The following is a 23676-nucleotide window of genomic DNA, read 5'->3' on the forward strand; positions in this document are numbered from 1 at the left end:
TGATCTAAACCATTCCATTGTAGCTCTGGCTGGATGTTTAGGGTCATTGTCTTGCTGGAAGGTGAATCTCCTTCCCAGTCTCAAGTCTTTTGCAGCCTCCAACAGGTTTTCTTCCAGGATTGCCCTGTATTTAGCTCCAGCCATCTTCCCATCAACTCTGACCAGCTTCCCTGTCCCTGCTGAAGAAAAGCATCCCCATAGCATGATGCTGCCACCACCATGTTTCACAGTGGGGATGGTGTGTGCAGGGTGATGAGCAGTGTTAGTTTTCCGCCACACACAGCGCTTTGCATTTAGGCCAAAAAGTTCAACGTTGGTCTCATCTGACCAAAGCACCTTCTTCCACATGTTTGCTGTGTCCCCTACATGGCTTCTTATGCCCGTCTTTCAACAATGGCTTTCTTCTTGCCACTCTTCCAAAAAGGCCAGATTTGTGGAGTGTACGACTTCTAGTTGTCCCGTGCACAGATTCTCCCGCCTGAGCTGTGGATTTCTGCAGCTCCTCCAGAGCGATCATGGGCCTCTTGGCTGCTTCTCTGACCAGTGCTCTCCTTGCTCGCTCTGTCAGTTTAGGTGGACGGCCATGTCTTGGTAGGTTTGCAGTTGTGCCATACTTTTTCCATTTTTGAATGATGGATTGAACAGTGCTTCTTGAGATGTTCAGAGCTTGGGATATTTTTTTATAACCTAACCCTGCTTTAAACTTCTCCAGAACTTTATCCCTGACCTGTCTGGTGAGTTCTTTGGTCTTCATGATGCTGTTTGTTCTTCAGTGTTCTCTAACAAACCACTGAGGCCTTCACAGAACAAGCGTATTTATGCTGAGAGTAAATTACACACAGTAGGACTCTATTAACTAATTAGATGACTTCTGAAGGCAATTGATTGCACTGGATTGTATTTAGAGGTATCAGAGTACAGGGGGCTGAATACTAATGCACACCACGTTTTTCAGATTTTTATTTGTTTAAAATTTTGAAGATCGTTTATCATTTTCGTTTCACTTCACAATTATGTGCTACTCTGTGTTGGTCTATCACATAAAATCTCAATAAAAAACTTTTAAGTTCGTGGTTGTAAGGTGGAAAAATGTGAAAAAGTTCAAGGGGTATGAATACTTTTTCAAGGCGCTGTATGTGTGGTTTTCTGCATGTCACACGGCTCAATTAGCATGATGAGCTGTACAGACATGACTGTATAACGGGGATGACGAAAGGTCTTGTATGAATGAGTCAAAAAGGAAGAAAACTACAAAGCTGCTCCAGAGCATTAGTGCTGTGCATAAAACATCTGGCACACAGCTCCTCTGACAAGGCTGATGAAGAGAGAACACTTTTTTCTCTTCCGGTACTGATGACGAAACCTTGAGTATTGGCTGACAATCATTTTTAATTAAAATATTTCATGAAAGATGATCTAAAAAGTTACCATACATTTTTGTTTTTAAAATTCAATTAAACAATAAACGAACCAAAAAAAAACCTCACTGCGACTCCAGAATAAGAATCGTGTGCTCTGATTGGCTACTCTACTACTAGGCTATCAGCTCATATACCATGAGGAGAGAAAAACAAAATGGCGGCACGTGTTGCTGAAGCAACCGAGAACGAAATAAAAACTCTATTTGAAAATAAAACCCTAAAACATACCAAAAAAAAAAAGGTGACAAAATATGTAATAAAAGTATTTCACGGTAAAAACATATCTTTTTTTTTATTTTTCAAGAATTATTATTATTATAGCATTTTTCACAAGTTGCTAGTCATTTCGCCAGTTTGTTTACACTCAACGCGGAAATGATTGTCACACAAGTTATTATTTAATAAATTTGCAAAAATTTTCTTTAAAAACGCTCTGTTTCTCAAAATCATTGTTATTATTATTTTTTTTAAAGATATTTTTTGGGCTTTTTTCACCTTCATTGGATAGGACAGTGCAGAGACAGGAAACGAGCGGGAGAGAGAGATGGGGAGGGATCGGGAAATGACCCCGGGTCGGAATCGAACCCGGGTCCCCGGATCCACGGCACGGCGCCCCATCCACCCGAGCCACGACGCCCCCCCATTGTTATTATTATTAATGACTCTCGTCGTACAAGGCTTATAGGCAACTCGGTGCTACGCGCCTCGTCGGCTATCAGCTCATGTACGACTCGATTTCATGGAATAACTGTTAAATATTTATCCAGGCCAACTATAACCATTAATAATAACAATAATAATAATAAACAATCACTTTAGCAGTAAATAATAAATAAAATAAATGAAATATCCCTGACATTAACGACATACAGTACCAAAACTACTTGATGCACTTAAAATTCTTAACGTTTCCATTTTCTGAAAATAATAATTTTATAACACATAAAAGCGCCGTGCTAAATAAGACAAAATAATCCTCCAAATATTTTTGAGACATCCTGATTTCGTAACAGGATTTTACCCAAAGACCGTTCTTCTGCAGGCTGTTTTGGTCCGAGCCTTTGGCTTTAGGTAACCTCTGTTTCACATTCCTACAGGCAGATATCGTAAAGATGGCGCTTTAGGGTTTGTGTGTTTGTGACCAGAACTGTCCAAAAGTCCCTCTGACACAGTCACACAGCTGGACTGAGCTCAATTCAATCAGTGTCTGTGCTGAGAGATACACAACATGGACATAGTGACGGTAATGACGGATGCCGCTTTCCGTATGTTTATCATCATTTCAGCTCTCTTGGGGAGGACAGAAAGCCAAAGCCACAGAGCAAAGGCCTCCTGAGGCCATATGAGCTCTCTCTCTCACACACACACACACACACACACACACACACACACACACACATACTGAAGGAGAGAGAGAGCAAATGCCAGGGAAGAGAAATGGCCACAGGGTGAGCGTGGAGAGAGAGAGAGAGAGAGAGAGAGAGAGAGAGAGAGAGAGAGAGAGAGAATGCCTGTAGTTACAGAGCTGCTCAGAGCTGATAGGGACTGACATGCTGCTGATTAGTCAACTCACAGCCACAGTAACCACTGTGTACACACACACACACACACACACACACACAGTTCTTCCTTTATCGTGTTTATTATATTCTTCATATTACGGTTGTGTATCTCCTTCTGCACATCTCGATTCATAATAATCCGTTTCAGAGCAGTTTTACGTGTGATGTGGTTCAGAACTGAACGGACAGAAAAGGTCAAACAAACTGATTTTCGTGGGAATGGGAAATAAAGGAAAAAGAAGCCACGCCTCCCTGGGCATGATGGGCATAGATAGATCAGGTCTGTTCCAGTGGTTTTGATATACCTAGAAGCCACACCTCCTTCTCGAGCACTGCTAAAGCCAGAGGCCACACCTCCTTTGCTGGTGTGATTAAAACCACAACACTTTCACTGGGACAGTGCACAGGCACAGAGGCCACACCTCCTTCGCTGACAGGCACAGAGGCCACACCTCCGTCTCTCTACCTTCCGTACCGACACCGACAGGCAATAAAAGGCCACACCTCTGTTTCTTCCAAAGGCCACACCTTCACTTTCACGGACGTACAAAAGCCACACCTCCTTCACTGACGAGCAGAAACGACACACCATCACTGACATCCACAGAGGCCACACCTCTTTCACTGGCACGGACATGCACAAAAGCCACGCCTTCCTTATTGACACTGACAGGCAAAAAAAGGCCACACCTCCTTCACTTCCACTGACGCACACAAAGGCTGCACCTCCGTTACGTCTACTGACACACACAAAGGCCACACCTCTTTCATTTCCATTGATGCACACACAGGCAGGCCACACCTCTTTAACTTCCACTGACATACAAAAGCCACACCTCCTTCACTTCCACTGACACACACAAAGGCCACACCTCTTTTACTTCCACTGACATACACAGTGGCCACACCTACCTTATCGACACTGACAGGCAAAAAAAAGGCCACACCTCCATCACTTCCATTGACACACACAAAGGCCACACCTCCTTCATTTCCACTGACACAAAGGCCACACCTCCATCACTTCCATTGACACACACACAGGCCACACCTCCTTCACTTCCACTGACACGCAAAAAGGCTACACCTCCTTCATTTCCACTGACACAAAGGCCACACCTCCCTCACTTCCACTGACACGCAAAAAGGCTACACCACCTTCATTTCCACTGACACAAAGGCCACACCTCCCTCACTTCCACTGACACGCAAAAAGGCTACACCTCCTTCACTTCCACTGACACAAAGGCCACACCTCCCTCACTTCCACTGACACGCAAAAAGGCTACACCTCCTTCATTTCCACTGACACAAAGGCCACACCTCCCTCACTTCCACTGACACGCAAAAAGGCTACACCTCCTTCACTTCGACTGACATGCAAAAAGGCTACACCTCCTTCATTTCCACTAACACAAAGGCCACACCTCCATCACTTCCACCGATGCGCACAAAGGCCACACCTCCTTCATTTCCACTGACACAAAGGCCACACCTCCATCACTTCCACCGACGCGTACAAAGGCCACACCTCCTTCATTTCCACTGACACAAAGGCCACACCTCCATCACTTCCACCGACGCGTACAAAGGCCACACCTCCTTCATTTCCACTGACACAAAGGCCACACCTCCATCACTTCCACCGACGCGTACAAAGGCCACACCTCCTTCATTTCCACTGACACAAAGGCCACACCTCCATCACTTCCACTGCCGTGCACAAAGGCCACACCTCCTTCATTTCCACTGACACAAAGGCCACACCTCCATCACTTCCACTGATGCGCACAAAGGCCACACGTCCTTCATTTCCACTGCCAGCCACAGAGGCCACACCTCTTTCACTGGCACTGACGTGCACAAAAGCCACACGTCTTTTTTTACTGCAACTGATCGGCATGGAGACGCTCGCACATATCTTTTGTGTCTCTGTATGTGTGCATTTCTTTATACCTACCTTGAGGAGATAGATGGGTATGTTGCTGAAGTCCACAGGGAGTTTGAGCAGAAAGCGAGCAGAGAACTCGCCAGTCTGGAAAACAAAGGCATAAGTTCCATCAACACACCACACATCAACATGTACACAAACACACAGTGTTTATAGGTACAGGCAAGGAAACAATGCGCTGACGGTCAGAAGAATGGTGCAGAGAAATAAAACCGTGCTAAAGTGGAAATGCAGTCTGATTTTGTTAAGTGTATCAGTTCAGTGACGACGACTTTCACTGGGCTGGGAGATGCGAGCAGACAACATCCATACTGTAATACATGAAATCAAAAGATAATTTTCTGACATTGCCGTGGGTACGATGACTCGTTCTCGAACATCTTCTCCAACTCTCATTACTCACAGAAACAAACAGCGGAGATCAGAAGTTTACGTTCACTCATTATGGACATGAATGTCACAGCAATATTGGGTTTTCAATTATTTCTTTGAAGAAGTGTTCTTTTTCTCTGAAAAATATACATACAGCAGACCTAATACTTGGTTAAACGTCCCTTAGAAAGCTTCACCCTGACCAGACACTTTTGTTTGCCATCAACAAGCTTCTGGCAGAATTCTGGTTGGATATTTAACCACTTTTCTTGGCAGAATTGGTGGAGTTCAATTATTATTTTTTGACTTTTGAGCACAGTCCATATATTTCCGATAAGGTTGAGGTCAGGACTTTGGGAAGTCCATTCCAAAAGCTTAACGTTAGCCTGTTTTATTTATTCCACAACCTCTGATGTGTATTTGGAGTCACTGTCCTGTTAGGACACCAAACGGTGTCCAAATTTTAACCATCTAGCTGACGGTTTGTGGTTATCCTAAAGAACAGTCCTCCTTCTTCATTATTCCATCTGCTTTGTTCAATGCAGAAGTTCTACTGGCAAGAAAACAGACCCTGAGCATGAACCTACCACCACCATGCTTAACAGCTGGTATAGCACGCCGCACCTCTGTATCTCTGGTCATTGTGGCCAAACAACACAATCTTGGTCTCATCTGACCATAAAACCTTCCTCCAGAAGGCTCTCTCTTTGTCCGTGTGGTCAGCCGCAAACTTTAATTGAGCTCAAAGGTGTTGATTTTGGAGCAGGGTCTTCTTTCTTGGACGGCAGCCCCTCAGTCCATGGCAACGTAAAACTCGCTTGTCTGTAGACAGTGTTCTAGCTGCTTCCAGTTCCTGGGCTTGGTCATTCCTGGGCTGTTCCTGACCATCTGAATCAGCCTTAGCTGAGAGGAAACCACACCTCCCACCAACTTGTACCTACATACAACTGTTTGAACTGATGACCATGGAATCTGCCCTTGTTTAGAAGTGGTTCCAAGATACATTCTTGAGTTGTGTAAAATCTATGATCCTCTTTCTCAGATCTGCACCGAGCTCCTTGGACTTTCCCATTGTACTGTGTTGTGGTCAAGCCAATGAGTGCTGCCAAACAAACTCTTTTTATGTTGGCACAAAGAACCTACCATCTGTAGTCAATCATGATCACTAACAGGAAGTTAAGATGCCTTGGAAAGTTTAAAAAAAAAGGGCATTTTGGAATTTCCGCACCAGGGTTCTTTGTGAAATTTTTCGATAAACTAATAAATTACTGCAGAGTTTTGGGTTGCCACAATCACTCAGATCATGAGAAACATCTGCACTTCTACCGATGACCTGAACTAATCGAAAATCAGGGAGGGAAACCGAAAATTGTCAGAGGAGCGTCGTCGTCTCTGGCTTGCCAAACTATACCAGGATCTGACCGACAAAAATCCGGACAACATAAAAGTGTGTTCAGGTCACTTTGTATCAGGTATGAGGAGTTGTTGGTTTTTTTTAAACTTTTGATCAACGTCTTAAAACTAAACATGACACTATATTTCTACTGTCGAGCCGTGATGGTGCTTCTGTATGTTCTCTTGAGAGTAAGCCAAAGCTAAAAATCACAATCAGCCATCTGCTGTCAGCTGAGGGAGGCCCACAGGGGATGTGCACTCATGAGCTACAGTACATCACTGTACATGCAATGTACACAGTACACACCTTTGCTTTCACCAGACATTTGTCACCAAATTTCCATGCTTTTCGTTCCCTGACCCAGTCACAGCACATCTGGTTATAGGCTTCTAGTCCCTTGAAAACACTTCAGATCCTCAGCAGTGTATGGACTTGGCGAAAAAATTAAGTACTTGACGATGTCTGGGTATGTCACAGCCGGCAGCAATGCATCGTCTTCACTCAGTTCCTCTCCCGTTTGGTATGGTTCCAGGCCGTCAATTAACTGCAGTTTCTCCAGATAGCGGGCTCTTACACTGGGCTTAAGCCCTTCTACATACTTTCTAGCAGCTTCTGTCTTCTTATTGCAAGTTTCTTTGGCCGATGCCATTACGAAAATTGTGATTTTTTTTCCTGTGTGAAATGCAAGTGTTGTTTGTTTATGGAAATCCGTGCCTCCAATATGGCGCACACCTGGGACTTTCATGTTTTGGTGACGTCGGGGAAAACACTATTAGTGAGGAAATCATTAACAGCCCAAAATTACCATGACTTTCATGCCCATGATGAGTGTATGTAAACTTCTGACCACAAATGTACCTTTGGAACGGCTTCATTTGTCATTTTCTTAATTTACGTACAGTGGTGCTTGAAAGTTTGTGAACCCTTTAGAATTTTCTATATTTCTGCATAAATACGACCTGAAACAACATCAGATTTTCACACAAGTCCTAAAAGTAGATAAAGAGAACCCAGTTAAACAAATGAGACAAAAATATTATACTTGGTCATTTATTTATTGAGGAAAATGATCCAATATTACATATCTGTGAGTGGCAAAAGTATGTGAACCTCTAGGATGAGCAGTTAATTTGAAGGTGAAATTAGAGTCAGGTGTTTTCAATGAATGGGATGACAATCGGGTGTGAGTGGGCACCCTGTTTTATTTAAAGAACAGGGATCTATCAAAGTCTGATCTTCACAACACACGTTTGTGGAAGTGTATCATGGCACGAACAAAGGAGATTTCTGAGGACCTCAGAAAAAGCGTTGTTGATGCTCATGAGGCTGGAAAAGGTTCCAAAACCATCTCTAAAGAGTTTGGACTCCACCAATCCACAGTCAGACAGATCGTGTACAAATGGAGGAATTTCAAGACCATTGTTACCCTCCCCAGGAGTGGTCGACCAACAAAGATTACTCCAAGAGCAAGGCTTGTAACAGTTGGCGAGGTCACAAAGGACCCCAGGGTAACTTCTAAGCAACTGAAGGCCTCTCTCACATTGGCTGAAGTTAATGTTCATGAGTCCACCATCAGGAGAACACTGAACAACAATGGTGTGCATGGCAGGGTTGCAAGGAGAAAGCCACTGCACTCCAAAAAGAACATTGCTGCTCGTCTGTAGTTTGCTAAAGATCACATGGACAAGCCAGAAGGCTATTGGAAAAATGTTTTTTGGATGGATGAGACCAAAATAGAACTTTTTGGTTTAAATGAGAAGCATTATGCTTGGAGAAAGGAAAACACTGCATTCCAGCATAAGAGCCTTATCCCATCTGTGAAACATGGTGGTGGCAGTATCATGGTTTGGGCCTGTTTTGCTGCATCTGGGCCAGGACGGCTTGCCATCATTGATGGAACAATGAATTCTGAATTATACCAGCAAATTCTAAAGGAAAATGTCAGGACATCTGTCCATGAACTGAATCTCAAGAGAAGGTGGGTCATGCAGCAAGACAACGACCCTAAGCACACAAGTCGTTCTACCAAAGAATGGTTAAAGAAGAATAAAGTTAATGTTTTGGAATGGCCAAGTCAAAGTCCTGACCTTAATCCAATCGAAATGTTGTGGAAAGACCTGAAGTGAGCAGTTCATGTGAGGAAACCCACCAACATCCCAGAGTTGAAGCTGTTCTGTATGGAGGAACGGGCTAAAATTCCTCCAAGCCGGTGTGCAGGACTGATCAACAGTTACCGCAAACGTTTAGTTGCATTTATTGCTGCACAAGGGGGTCACACCAGATACTGAAAGCAAAGGTTCACATACTTTTGCCACTCACAGATACGTAATATTGGATCATTTTCCTCAATAAATAAATGAACAAGTATAATATTTTTGTCTCATGTGTTTAACTGGGTTCTCTTTATCTACTTTTAGGACTTGTGTGGAATTCTGATGATGTTTTAGGTCATATTTATACAGAAATATCGAAAATTCTAAAGGGCTCACAAACTTTCTAGCACCACTATACACATCCAAATGATCATTAGATGGTGACCTTGATGGTTTTTGGATCCTGACAGGTTACGAGTAAAACTTCCACTCAGTGCTGGAACAACATTCAGCAAACTAGACAAGCAAAACAGAGCACACAATACAAATCACAGACAGTAATATACCTCACACACACACGACACCTGGTCAACACCACAGCATGTTCCGTGCGTTCTGAGTTGCATCATCATAATATGTTCTTCTGAAATCTTTCGTAATTGTTGTCAGTTATCCCACAAACCACAGCTTTATTTGCCACATCCTTTTAGAGACAATGAAGCAATGCATACAAATACATACACGCCCACACAGTCCTATTCCCACATCTCAGTGCTCCAGGTTGTCTGTACACAATGAACATACAGTAGTCTGAATTCTGCTGCATCACCCGCTGATGAAAACTCTGATACGGTCTTGCACAATTCAATTTCAGTAAATATTTTTGCAAGAAACACATTTCAACATACCAAGCAAAACACAAGATGATGAACAGATGGGGTTGGAACAACTGCACTTTTAGTCGTATTAAGAAGTGCATGCAAACTTTGAGTGGATACGTCTTAACTAAAACAGACGAGCGGCGTCTCTTTCCACAGGCGGTTACCAGAAAACCACCCTCCTGATTCTACCGAGACAGGCTTGACCGTGCCTTTTGGAGGCATCTGTGCTGAACCATGCTCGAGAGCAAACAGCGAATTAATCACTTTCTAATTATTAAAAGCCTTAAAAGTATTCGTAAGCTCTGTTTGATTGTACAGTTTGCCGTAAGGGGGGCGGCGCGGTGGTGTAGTGATTAGCGCTGTCGCCTCACAGCAAGAAGGTCCTGGGTTCGAGCCCCGTGGCCAGCGAGGGCCTTTCTGTGTGGAGTTTGCATGTTCTCCCCGTGTCCGCGTGGGTTTCCTCCGGGTGCTACGGTTTCCCCCACAGTCCAAAGACATGCAGGTTAGGTTAACTGGTGACTCTAAATTGACCGTAGGTGTGAATGTGAGTGTGAATGGTTGTCTGTGTCTATGTGTCAGCCCTGTGATGACCTGGCGACTTGTCCAGGGTGTACCCCGCCTTTCGCCCGTAGTCAGCTGGGATAGGCTCCAGCTTGCCTGCGACCCTGTAGAAGGATAAAGCGGCTACAGATAATGAGATGAGATGAGTTTGCCGTAAGCATATTTAACCTTTATTTTTAATCATGTGTTTGGTTTGACCATTTCACTGAAAATGGTCACTTGTTCAATCCACTGGTCTTCACGAAACACTTGTCTGAAGTCATGTCAATCCTGAGATCGAGACGCTGACCTCTTCTAGTCCTCAGACCTGCCTGATCCATCCTGATGCCCTACTTCTGGCTGGAGTCTCATCACACCGCTCCTGTGGAGGACGGCCCCATGTGGACAGTCGAAAGTCACACCTGGAGGACACTCTGGATGCTTACAGTAATGCTTTTATGGCTGAGGACTACAGTTGACTTGCTAACTTTAGGACTGCAGTTGTTATGAACAGTTTTGCACTCAAGTTTCCATCAATGAAGAGTTTATAACATCAACGAAATAATCACGTTGTCCGTTATCACCCAAATGAGGATGGGTTCCCTTTTCAGTCTGGTTCCTTTCGAGGTTTCTTCCTTGTGTCGTCTGAGGGAGTTTTTCCTCGCCACAGGTTTGCTCATCGGGGATAGATTAGGGATAAAATTAGCTCATGTTAGTCATTAAAATTCTGTAAAGCTTCTTTGCGACTATACAAATAAACTTGAAGTCAGCCAAATCAAATATACAAAATATTAAAGTGACACAGGTCGATCTACAACCCCGATTCCAAAAAAGTTGGGACAAAGTACAAATTGTAAATAAAAACGGAATGCAATGATGTGGAAGTTTCAAAATTCCATATTTTATTCAGAATAGGACATAGATGACATATCAAATGTTTAAACTGAGAAAATGTATCATTTAAAGAGAAAAATTAGGTGATTTTAAATTTCATGACAACAACACATCTCAAAAAAGATGGGACAAGGCCATGTTTCCCACTGTGAGACATCCCCTTTTCTCTTTACAACAGTCTGTAAACGTCTGGGGACTGAGGAGACAAGTTGCTCAAGTTTAGGGAGAGGAATGTTAACCCATTCTTGTCTAATGTAGGATTCTAGTTGCTCAACTGTCTTAGGTCTTTTTTGTCATATCTTCCGTTTTATGATGCGCCAAATGTTTTCTATGGGTGAAAGATCTGGACTGCAGGCTGGCCAGTTCAGTACCCGGACCCTTCTTCTACGCAGCCATGATGCTGTAATTTTTGCAGTATGTGGTTTGGCATTGGCATGTTGGAAAATGCAAGGTCTTCCCTGAAAGAGACGTCGTCTGGATGGGAGCATATGTTGCTCTAGAACCTGGATATACCTTTCAGCATTGATGGTGTCTTTCCAGATGTGTAAGCTGCCCATGTCACACGCACTAATGCAACCCCATACCATCAGAGATGCAGGCTTCTGAACTGAGCGCTGATAACAACTTGGGTCGTCCTTCTCCTCTTTAGTCCGAATGACACGGCGTCCCTGATTTCCATAAAGAACTTCAAATTTTGATTCGTCTGACCACAGAACAGTTTTCCACTTTGCCACAGTCCATTTTAAATGAGCCTTGGCCCAGAGAAGACGTCTGCGCTTCTGGATCGTGTTTAGATACGGCTTCTTCTTTGAACTATAGAGTTTTAGCTGGCAACGGCGGATGGCACGGTGAATTGTGTTCACAGATAATGTTCTCTAGAAATATTCCTGAGCCCATTTTGTGATTTCCAATACAGAAGCATGCCTGTATGTGATGCAGTGCCGTCTAAGGGCCCGAAGATCACGGGCACCCAGTATGGTTTTCCGGCCTTGACCCTTACGCACAGGTATTCTTCCAGATTCTCTGAATCTTTTGATGATATTATGCACTGTAGATGATGATATGTTCAAACTCCTTGCAATTTTACACTGTCGAACTCCTTTCTGATATTGCTCCACTATTTGTCGGCGCAGAATTAGGGGGATTGGTGATCCTCTTCCCATCTTTACTTCTGAGAGCCGCTGCCACTCCAAGATGCTCTTTTTATACCCAGTCATGTTAATGACCTATTGCCAATTGACCTAATGAGTTGCAATTTGGTCCTCCAGCTGTTCCTTTTTTGTACCTTTAACTTTTCCAGCCTCTTATTGCCCCTGTCCCAACTTTTTTGAGATGTGTTGCTGTCATGAAATTTCAAATGAGCCAATATTTGGCATGAAATTTCAAAATGTCTCACTTTCGACATTTGATATGTTGTCTATGTTCTATTGTGAATACAATATCAGTTTTTGAGATTTGTAAATTATTGCATTCCGTTTTTATTTACAATTTGTACTTTGTCCCAACTTTTTTGGAATCGGGGTTGTATTAAAAAGATGAATTCTTCGTAGCTAATTCTGCACGTGGCTTTGAAGCGGAATGGGCCATGTTGGAGGATACAAACTCATGCGGCGCACATTTACTATAGAAGAAATGCTCGAGAGGTTACTATGCTCAAGAATTCCTTTTGTTTCTTCGCTGTACTACTCTTTTTGCTGCAATTGAATGCGGGCGCAACTCTATTCGAGACAAGGGGACTTGTAAGTTCTTTAGGATTCTAGCAATTATAAACAATCAAGGAGGAAAAAAAAACAATAGAGCGTTGTCCACGGAGCGTAGATGTCACTGGCTGTCTAACATAAACCAGGGGAAGCCATGGCCTAATGCTTAGAGAAGCAGCTTTGGGACCAAAAGGTTGCTGGTTCAATTCCCTAGACCAGCACGAACGGCTGAATTGCCCTTAAGCAAGGTACTTAAGCCCCAACTGCTCCCCAGGCTGCTCTGGGTACCGTATGTTGTACGTCGCTCTGGATAAAAGCATCTGCTAATTTATGTAATGTAATGTAAATGATCCAAGCGATGAGAAAGCAAAACCACACGAGTCTGAAGTGAACGTTTTATTAATGGTAAGTGCTACGAACTGGTTATTAATGAAAAGATCGCAATAGATAAGAAATATTGGATCGTTTAATCGCCCGGTCCTGCAGAAACTCGTCGTGATCATCGAGCGTGTGAGCCGACGATCAAAGGCTTCGACGATTATTTAAGTTTAAAAAGAGCTGTAAAGGATTTTTGATGCTGCTGCTTTTATTTTGCTTCGTCTTTCCATTAGGGAAACCAGCTGATCTCGACAAGTTTACGGATTCAGACTGGGCTCCGACACAAAATACAAAATCAAACATGGTACTAAAGTGGTAGCTCGAAATGATTGGCTTACGGAGCGCAGAAAGGAACGCAAAATCACTGACGAATCACAGAGCCAAACGATCACGGAGTCAATCGAACAAGATTCGGGTCAATCCACTACCTCGAGTGCTGCAGCCTCCTCGCCCGGTGAGCGCTCTTTCAGAAATAAACATGTTATATGGCATGTTAGATACCGGTCTTTTGAAGCAGTCAGAATGATTGGTTATTTTTAAAATAGATTTGAGAAACGACTCCAAAGCTTATAAACGTAACTCTCTTGAAAAGGACATCCAGTGAATTAAAATAAAGTTATGTTATGTTCTCGCTTGGAACGCTGTTTACAGACGTTTGATTGTACGTCCTCCAACATGGCGGCGGTGGATGCAGTTTTGGTTGCAAACTAAGAACAGCACCCTGTGGAGCTAGAATAACCCCTCGGTACTTGAATCACACGCTGTATTGCTCGCTGCCTCATGTCTGTGAAGGAGAATGAGCTGGAAAAACACTGCACGCTAACGTTTACACGTGGGTACGGAAACGGCTGAAGTTCATCCTCATTATAATATGAGCGAGGTCGCAACAAACATGGCGGAACCGGCGGCCTCCGACACAGAACTGAGTGCTCGAGAGCCTTCGAGCTCACAGGTGCGTTTAGATTTGGAATATTTCAATTCCCCTCTCTTTTCTGGCGCGTTTTGCCTTTGACAATGTCAAATACTTCCTTAAAATCGTCCTTAAAATTTTTGTCTCGAGTTCAGAGTCTTCGTTCGATCTGGGTGATCCAGCATGTTTGCTGTGGCTCTGCAGTCGCGACCTCTGACCCGCACGTGACCTCAGGTGACTTTTCCGAAAGTAACTGGCTGGTTTGTAAACAGACTGACATGTGGTTAGGACGCCCCGCATCAAAGCATTCAGAAAGGGAAGTGGATTCAATGATTTCTGAACCTGTGCATCGACCTGTGTCACTCTGATATTTTTCACATTAACGAACTCAAAACTTTCTCCATTTACTTTAAGAAACAAGGTAAATGGAGAACGTAGGTAAAAGGTGTTACATTTTTAAGCAGGTAAACCAAGATAGCACTAGATTACCGTGAGATGTGGAAAGGGGGCGGGGCTTCCGTGGTGCCAGTTATGCCGCATTTGGTTAAGGTAACACATTTGAATAAAGGCAACATGATTTCTGACCTCATCAGCCCTCAGAACGCCCTCTCAACTCACGATGGTATCATCAACTCAGAGTGAAGTTAGCCGATCACTGCTGATGCTGTGAGCAGCCATTTTGATTTGATGCGTCAGCTGCTCATAGCGTCAGCCGCGAGCAAACAAACTAACACTTCTTACCATTAAAAAATGAGTTATGCTGTATATATACACTCACCGGCCACTTTAATAGGAATTTGTTTTTGATTCTAAGATCCCTGTTCTTGGCTGCAGGAGTGGAACCCAGTGTGTTCTTCTGTTCTGCTGTGGCATGCTGAGATGCTTTTCTGCTCACCACGGTTGTAAAGAGTTCCTATGAGTTACTATATCCTTCCTGGCAAAAAAGCTCAAACCAATCTGGCCATTTTCCTCTGACCCTCTCTTATCAACAAGGCGTTTGTTTCCACCCACAAAAAAGAAAGAAAGAAAGAAAGAAAGAAAGAAAGAAACAGGAGAGAAAGAAACGAACAAACAAAGAAAAAGAAAGACCAAGAAAGAAAAGTAAGAAAAAAGCAAACAAAGAAAAACAAAGAAAAACAAAGAAACAAAAAAGAAACAAAAAAAGAAACCAAGAAAGTAAGAAAGAAACAAAGAAAAACAAAGTAAGAAAGAAACAGAAAGAAACAAAGAAAAACAAAAAAAGAAATGGAAGAGAGAAAGAAACAAACAGAAAGAAAAAGAAAGACCAAGAAAGAAAGAAAAATGAAAGAGAAAGAAAGAAACAAAAAAGAAAGAAACAAGAAAGAAAAACAAAGAAAGTAAGAAACCGAAAGAAAGAAACGCTGGTTACGAATGTAACCGTGGTTCTATGACTAAGTGGAAGACCGCCAGGGCGGTGCTAAAAGCACTGGAAGGATCTTTGCATCCGCGCATTTCGAGAGTCGCATACAAAAGTTGTCATCTCATGACGTATGACGTGTCTGCCTATATAAGGCAACATCCCACGTCATTTGGCCTCAAGATCATTCTCACGCAATCCGAGTGACCAAAGACCCTGGCGGTCTTCCACTTAGTCATAGAATCAAATCAAATCAAATCAAGTTTATTTGTACAGCGCTTTTAACAATAAACACTGTCGCAAAGCAGCTTTACAGAATTTGAACGACTTAAAACATGAGCTAATTTTATCCCTAATCTATCCCCAATGAGCAAGCCTGTGGCGACGGTGGCAAGGAAAAACTCCCTCAGACGACATGAGGAAGAAACCTCGAGAGGAACCAGACTCAAAAGGGAACCCATCCTCATTTGGGCAAATGAGGGTACATTCGTAACCAGCGTTCTATTTCTTCACTCCAGACTGCCAGGGCGGTGCTAAAAGCACTAGTGGAAGACGAATACCAACCCAGTCATGAGGAATTCAGAAGAGCATCACCACCTTCTGGAAGAACAGCTGCACACAGAAATGGCATGGATGCAACATTTAGCCTGTAGTACCAGGCAAATGTACATGTATTGGACCAAGTTGCAGCAGCACAAATGTCAGAGAGTGGTACACCCCGGAGAGCTGCCCATGATGTTGCCTGAGCACGCGTCGAATGGCAGCGGACAGGAGAGGGCACAGTACGTCCCATAGATTCATAAGCATGGGTGATTGCCTCCACAACCCAACGGGAGAGCCGCTGCTTGGACAGAGGCCTTCCTCTCGGAGCGCCACCAAAACATACAAACAATTGGTCTGTCGTACCAAAGGCCGCCGTCCTATCAAAATAAAACCTCAGAGCCCTGACAGGGCACAACTCAGCACGCAAGTCCGTCCTGTCCGCCGGTATAGCAGTCAGCAAAATTGGCTGGTTGCTAAACTGGGGAGATAAGACTTTCGGGAGGAAAGCTGGGTTAGGCCACAATGAAACACTGTCAAACATAAGGCCCCAACAAAGACAAACAGTACTCACTGAGAGGGCATGTAGCTCACTCACACACCGGGCTGTTGTGATGGCAAGGAGAAAAGCTGTTTTAACAGATAGCCACTTAATGTCAGCTGCTGCCAGGGGCTCATAAGGAGGCAAGCAAAGGGATTCGAGCACAGTGTTCAGATCCCATGACAGACTCCGCACAAAACGAGGAGGATTAAGACGAACTGCTCCTCTCAAAAAGGCTACCACCAGCCGGTGGGACCCAAGTGAAACACCTCCAACCTCTGAACAGTGGGCTGTTAGTGCTGCAACATACACCTTAAGTGTAGATGCAGCCCTGCCAAGCTCTAAAAGGTGCTGCAGGAAATCTAAAATCTGTGGAACAGAGCAGCTTAGGGGGTCGATGTTGCGTTCTGCACACCAATCACAGAACACCTTCCACTTGCCTGCATACAAGTGTCGGGTAGATTCTGCATGTGCGTTCACCACAGTGTTCCTGGTCCCTTCTGAACACTCCAGTAGTAGCCCTGGGGCCCCAAGGGCCACACCCAGAGCTTCAGGCGTTTGGGACATGGGTGTTGAATCCTGCCCTCCATCTGCGTCAGCAAGTCGGGCCTGCTGGGCAGCTGACAAGGGGGTCCCACTAGTAGTGACAGCAGGAGCTGGAACCATGGCCTGGATGGCCAATGAGGAGTTATCAATAGCACATGGTGACCGTGATCGTGCACACGGCAGAGAGTCCTCCACAACAGTGGTAGAGGGGGAAAGGCATAAAGGATGGCCCTCGGCCAGTCGTGGGCCAGAGCATCCTGGCCCAACGCTGCCGTTTCTTCTCCCAGGGAAAACCATGTCGGACAATGAGTTGTCTGACTGCTTGCAAACAGGTCCACAGTTGCTTTCCCATAGGTTTTCCAGATCTGTTCCACCGTGTCTGGATGCAGTTTCCAATCCCCTTGAGACACCTTGCCGCGTGACAGAGCATCTGCCACATTGTTTAGGCGTCCAGGTAGATAAGATGCCCTTATGGAAAGGAGGTTGTCCTGAGCCCATACTAGGAGACTGTGAGCCACCTGAAGCGCAGCTACAGACCTTGTGCCCCCCTGATGATTGATATAGAAAACAGTTGCCACATTGTCTGTACGTACCAATACATGTTTGCCCCGCAGCACTTCCTGAAAGTGGCGCAACGTCAGAAACACCGCCATCAACTCCAGTGTGTTGATGTGGGACGTGCACCACGGAGCAGGCCAGGTGCCGTTCACACCTTGCCGACGCCAGACTCCACCCCAACCCATGAGGGAAGCATCTGTCTGGATAACCTCCCACCCTCCCGGTGGGGGACCAATTGGAACTCCACGAGTGAGAAAGTGTGCCTGGGACCAAGGTCTTAGCGTGAGCATGCAACGGCGTGTTATTCTCACCCTCATGTGCCTGTCTCGCACTGGACACAGACGCAGTTGAAGAAGCCATCTCTGAAAAGCCCTTAGCCACAGAAGACCCAGAGGAATGACTACTGAGGCCACTGCGAGTTTCCCCAACAGCTGAAGGAGAGAAACGTAATGCTGAGTTCCCCCGACACGAAGGTGGTTCACGCCAGTGAGAATTGAACTTATTCTGTCTGGCGTGGGACTGGCCAGCATAGTGTTTGAATCCAGGGCAAGGCCGATGAAACGTGTTGCCTGGACTGGGACCAGTTTGCACTTCCTCTGGTTCACCCTGAACCCCAGAGCCGTAATGTGTAGTAGCAACCGGTGAGCATGTTCCCTGGCCTGTTCGGGCAATGCAGCACAAAGAAGCCAGTCGTCCAAGTAAGGGAGCACTCTCATACCCTCCTTCTGAAGGGGTTCTAGTGCTACTTGGACACATTTCGAGAACACCCTTGGCGCCAGAGAAAGTCCAAAGGGGAGAACTCTGAACTGAAAAATCTTTCCCATGAACAAAAAACGAAGGAAGCGCCTGTGGTCCACAGCAATGGGTATGTGAAAATAGGCGTCCTCGAGATCTACGGTCACAAAACAGTCCTGGTTTGTGACCGCTTGCAGTACATCTGTTGTTCGTAGCATTCGAAAAGGAAGCACCTTCAAGAAACGGTTTAACCTTCTTAAATCTAAAATCGGCCTGAACCCGCCGTCTTTCTTTGGAACGAGAAAATAAACTGAAAAGAAACCCCCTGGGTGAACAATGGGGTCGACCATCTCTATGGCTCCTTTTTGTAGCAACAACTGAACTTCTCTCGACAAGGCTTCTGCCTGTCTTGGATTGGTTATAACTGTCTGCCTCACACCCGAATGCATTGGTGGCCAGCGGCGGAATTGCAGGCGGTACCCTTCTGAAAGGGTGGTGAGTAGCCATTGGTTGGTTGGTTTCGCACCAACGCGCTAGCTGGCTGCCTGTAAAAACTCCTGCCACTGGCCCTGACCTGTCAGTGGTCCTGTCTACGTTTTTCGGAAGGGATGGGGGGGCGACGACGGCGGGGAGGACCCGTCTGTCGAAAAGAGCGAAAACTCACGTGTGGCTGAGTGCCACCCTGCCTGGCCGAGGGAGATGGGGGATTGGGGGCCTGCTGCTGGGGTCGATGGGGAGACCTTTGTGCAGCTCTAGGGGCCACATGCCTAAAGCGTGAGGCAGAAGGATTTGGTGGAGCTCTGAAGGTGGGTGCTACGCCCACATGACGGGAGCGAGACTCTGTAACAGACACACGTCTGTCAAGAGCCTCTTGTGCTGCTGGCCCAAAGACCTGTCCAGGTGCCAGTGGGAGGTGCCTCAGGTTGTTCCTGCATACTTCTGGCAGAGGCGATTGAGCCAGCCACACTTGCCGACGGGCTTGCAGCAAGGTGCCCAAGGTAGTGCCACACTGGTTGGCAATGACACCCATAGCCTGCAGTGCAAGTTCCAGTACCTCAGCCGCCAGTGGGTCTGCTGATGATGTGTTGAGTGTCGAGTGCAGCATAACGAGCATGTGTGCCAGCGAGTTAGACACCCTGCCAAAAAAGGCAGTAGAGTTGTAAGCACGAGAAAGTAGCTCGTCTGTGCGGCGGCACTCAGCATTAGGGCAATGCACCTGCTCCCGAAGTGCTTCATCGGGAGACACAATGAGCGAAGCAATGCTTGACTCGACTACTGGCATGCTACCCAAGCCAACAGCACCGGGGTCCTGCATCGCCACAAGCATGCGAGACATCTGGTCTGGACAGGCAGGTTTCGTAGCAGCCTCCAGGGCAGAGGCCACCACAGAAGTAAAGTCACGACACTGTGGAATTACCAGAGAGCCACGCTGAACACGGCGCAGGAACATGTTCTCAGATCCGGTAGGAGGCGCTGGGGTGTCCAACTGCAAACGTGCAAGCAAAGCCTTCAGTATGGCCTCCACCGAACCCACCACTGAGGCAGACTCCCCAGATCGCCCAGAGGTAACATCACTGCCCGAATCACGGGGCTCAACACCTGGCAGGACTTCACTTGGTGGCTGCGCCGAGGAAGAAGGCTGACTGAAAAAGGTGTCTGAGGCAGCCACAGACATCACTTCCTCTTGGTCAGGTGGCTGAGAACATGAGCCAACGGGCGACAAGGAGGCAGGCGGTACAGGCTGTTCCTCTACAGTACTTACCTGTGCCCCTGCTGGGGGGGGGGGGGGGGGGGGGGGCTTGCAAGCAGAGGCAGCAGACGCTCCACTGTAGATGAGAGCAGTTCCACTTTACGCTTTAACTCCGAAGAATTAGATTTTTTGCGCTGTTTTGCATGCACTGGTGGTGAAAGCTTACGCTTACGCTGTGTCTGAGAATCCGAGAGCAGAAAACTGCCAGACGCACGTTCCACACCAGCCAACCGTGCCTGTCTAACAGTAAGCGGCATTAACACACAGGAAGGGCATGGATCAGACATTGCCTCCCTTAGATGTTGCATGCCAAGGCACTCCGCGCAGCGATCATGTGCATCCAGCACCTCCATTAGATTGGGGCAAGTGGAACACCTCACTGAATCCATCTCAGTGTCTACTCACCCACGATTTTTTTTTTTTTTTTAGAAAAGAAGCAAGGTGTAGTGCTGCTTGCTAGCCTGGCAACCAAGGCTAGCAAGTTCGCAAGCGCAGCTTTACCGCTACAGACAACGATTTACTAGCAACCAGAAAACCGATGCTCACGTAAAGTTGTAAGTATGCGTTAACGTTATTGGCAGCCAATTCGCTAACTCGCTCAACACTGACAAACCTGCCGGCAACCGAGCAGTTTGTGACAAGACCGATATAATAACCGCCCCTGAAAACTTGGCAGCCAAGATTCAGTGACTATCGATGCATAAAACAAGTTACCTTAGCGACCAAACAGCTCGCGTGGAGTCCAGTCCCACTGAAGTCCTCTTCAGTCACGAGCTGCACTGTAGATTGTCGCAGGTATTCCCACAGTTAACACAATTCCAATAGAAAAGATGCGATTCCAACGCGAGAAAAAAGAAGAGGCCAAATGACGTGGGATGTTGCCTTAATTATATAGGCAGGCACGTCATACGTCATGAGATGACAACTTTTGTATGCGACTCTCGAAACGCGCGGATGCAAAGATCCTTCCACTAGTGCTTTTAGCACCGCCCTGGCGGTCTGGAGTGAAGGAAATAGAACAGGAAAAAAGAAATAAAGAAACGGAAGAGAGAAAGAAACAAAGAAAGAAAAATAAAGACCAAGAAAGAAAGAAAGAAGCAAACAAAAAGAAAGAAACAAAGAAAAACAAAGAAAGTAAGAAACAGAAAAACAAACAAAAAAGTAAGAAACAGAAAGAAAGAAACAAAGGAAAAAAGAAACAAACAAAGAAATGGAAGAGAGAAACAAAGAAAGAAAAAGAAACAAACAAAAAAAGAAAGAAACCAAGAAAGAAAGAAACAAGAAACAAAGAAAAACAAAGAAAGTAAGAAACAGAAAGAAACAAACAAAGAAACGGAAGAGAGAAAGAAACAAACAAAGAAAGAAAGACCAAAAACAAAGAAAGAAAAATAAAGACCAAGAAAGAAAGAAAGAAGCAAACAAAAAGAAAGAAACAAAGAAAAACAAAGAAAGTAAGAAACAGAAAGAAACAGAAAAACAAACAAAAAAGTAAGAAACAGAAAGAAAGAAACAAGGGAAAAAAGAAACAAACAAAGAAATGGAAGAGAGAAAGAAACAAAGAAAGAAAAAGAAAGAAACAAAAAAGAAAGAAAGAAACCAAAAAAGAAAGAAACAAGAAACAAAGAAAAACAAAGAAAGTAAGAAACAGAAAGAAACAAACAAAGAAACGGAAGAGAGAAAGAAACAAACAAAGAAAGAAAGACCAAGAAAGAAAGAAGCAAACAAAAAGAAACAAAGAAACAAAAGAGAAAGAACGAAAAAAAAACAAGAAAGAAAGAAAAAGAAACCAAGAAACAAAGTAAGAAAGAAACAAAAAGAAACAAAAAAAAAACCAAAGTAAGAAACAGAAACAAAGGAAAAAAAAAGAAAAAGAAGCAAATAAAAAGAAAGAACTCATTCACTCAGTGTTTTTTGTTTTCTGCACCATTCTGTGTAAACTCTAGCGTTTCTGTTGTGTGTGAAAACCCCAGGAGATCAGCAGTTTCTGAAATACTCAAACCAGCACCCACGATGCCACAGTGAAAGACAGTCACACTCCGAGATCACAGTTTTTCCCATTCTGACGTTTGAACATTGTGAACATCAACTGAAGCTCTTGATTGAAGCTCTGACCTTTCTAGCTTGGATGCATAGAGGTTTAAATAAATAAATAAATAAATAAAAAGATGTAATTCTAAGCACTGACTTCCCATTTCTGATGTCGAATGCAGCTTTAATACTGGAGAGTTCAAAACATCTGTGAAAATGTCAGTCACTCCAGAGTCATATGTACATTTCCTCACCTGCTGTTTTCACTGTGGGGAAAAACAGACTGCTGTTTCTTGCGCATTTTAGAGAAGGAACTCATAGCACTGTTCTACGCAAAAACTGTTGGCAGGTTTGCGTTAGTTAAAAAAAAAAATCAAATCATCCCGCTGTATTTTTTTGATGAAATCTGCAGGTTTGAATTAAATCTACATTTTATTTATGCAATTCTTAATACCATAAGGGCAAATTCTTTTAATCAGTCCTGTTTTCCCCCCATCAGCACTAGTATTTGAACTCACAATATCCTGGTCACTCATACAAACTCTTGAGCCACTGTTGAGCACCCCCCCCCATTACCCAGCTGTTCTTGCGTCCGGCATAGATTTCCATGCTGTGGCCGTAGTCGGGGTCCTCGAGCAGGCTGTCGTACTCAAAGAGCAGGCGTGAGCTGTCTCTCAGCCTCTGGCACTGGTATTGGTGGTACTGCTGCAGGAGCTCCTTCACCAGCTGCAGCAGGCACTCGGGGTCGCTGGCGTCCCAGGCCACAAGGTGCTACAGGCCAACACACACCAACACGCCAAGTTAGTTTTCAGGACACTTCAATGCAGTCGCAGTTTTAACAAAACTTCTATCATGGTACAACAGTGCAGTACTCGATGGAAGATCACGATGGCAAACAGTAAACAAGGACACGGGTTTGAAGGAATAGATAAGAGCAGCTGAACATCAGGGGTGCTTAGTAAAGCAACATACTCCGTTCCAAATAAATGACATACGACTTATTTTAGATGGTACAATGGCATGCTTCTTTCTTGTATATCCAACTTTCTCAATATCAAAGTAGTGTGTGAATACTGTATGTCAAAGAAGTCGTACATCCATCCATTATCCGTAATCGCTTAACCTGTGCAGGGTTATGGGCAAGCTGGAGCCTATCCCAGCTGACTACGGGCGAAAGGCGGGGTACACCCTGGACAAGTCGCCAGATCATCACAGGGCTGACACACAGAGACAAACAACCATTCACACTCACATTCACACCTACGGTCAGTTTAGAGCCACCAATTAGCCTAACCTGCACGTCTTTGGACCGTAGGGGAAACTGAAGCACCCGGAGGAAACCCATGCAGACACGGGGAGAACATGCAAACTCCACACAGAAGGCCCACGTCAGCCACTAAGCTCAAACCCAGAACCTTCTTGCTATTAGTGCTAACCACTACATCACTGTACCACCCATAGAAGAAGTACATCAAAGACTAAAGGTCTGGTAAACCACAAGC

The 23676-nt window shown here is 44.9% G+C and overlaps 1 protein-coding gene across 4 annotated transcripts in view; it reads right to left on the reverse strand.

Annotated features, from left to right (window-relative positions):
- Positions 1-23676, reverse strand: part of babam2 (BRISC and BRCA1 A complex member 2) — a 283886-nt gene that overhangs the window by 138420 nt on the left and 121790 nt on the right. For 3 of the 4 annotated variants that reach the window (XM_060934722.1, XM_060934720.1, XM_060934721.1), the window contains exons 5-6: positions 22751-22945; positions 4944-5018 (exon numbers count right to left, since the gene is read on the reverse strand). In XM_060934722.1, coding sequence (XP_060790705.1) covers positions 4944-5018; positions 22751-22945 — 270 coding nt within the window. The remainder of the gene's footprint in view (positions 1-4943; positions 5019-22750; positions 22946-23676) is intronic. The other variant, XM_060934723.1, reaches the window with a different exon arrangement.

Source organism: Neoarius graeffei, chromosome 11 (assembly GCF_027579695.1).
Source record: "Neoarius graeffei isolate fNeoGra1 chromosome 11, fNeoGra1.pri, whole genome shotgun sequence".
Taxonomy (NCBI): Eukaryota; Metazoa; Chordata; class Actinopteri; order Siluriformes; family Ariidae; genus Neoarius; species Neoarius graeffei.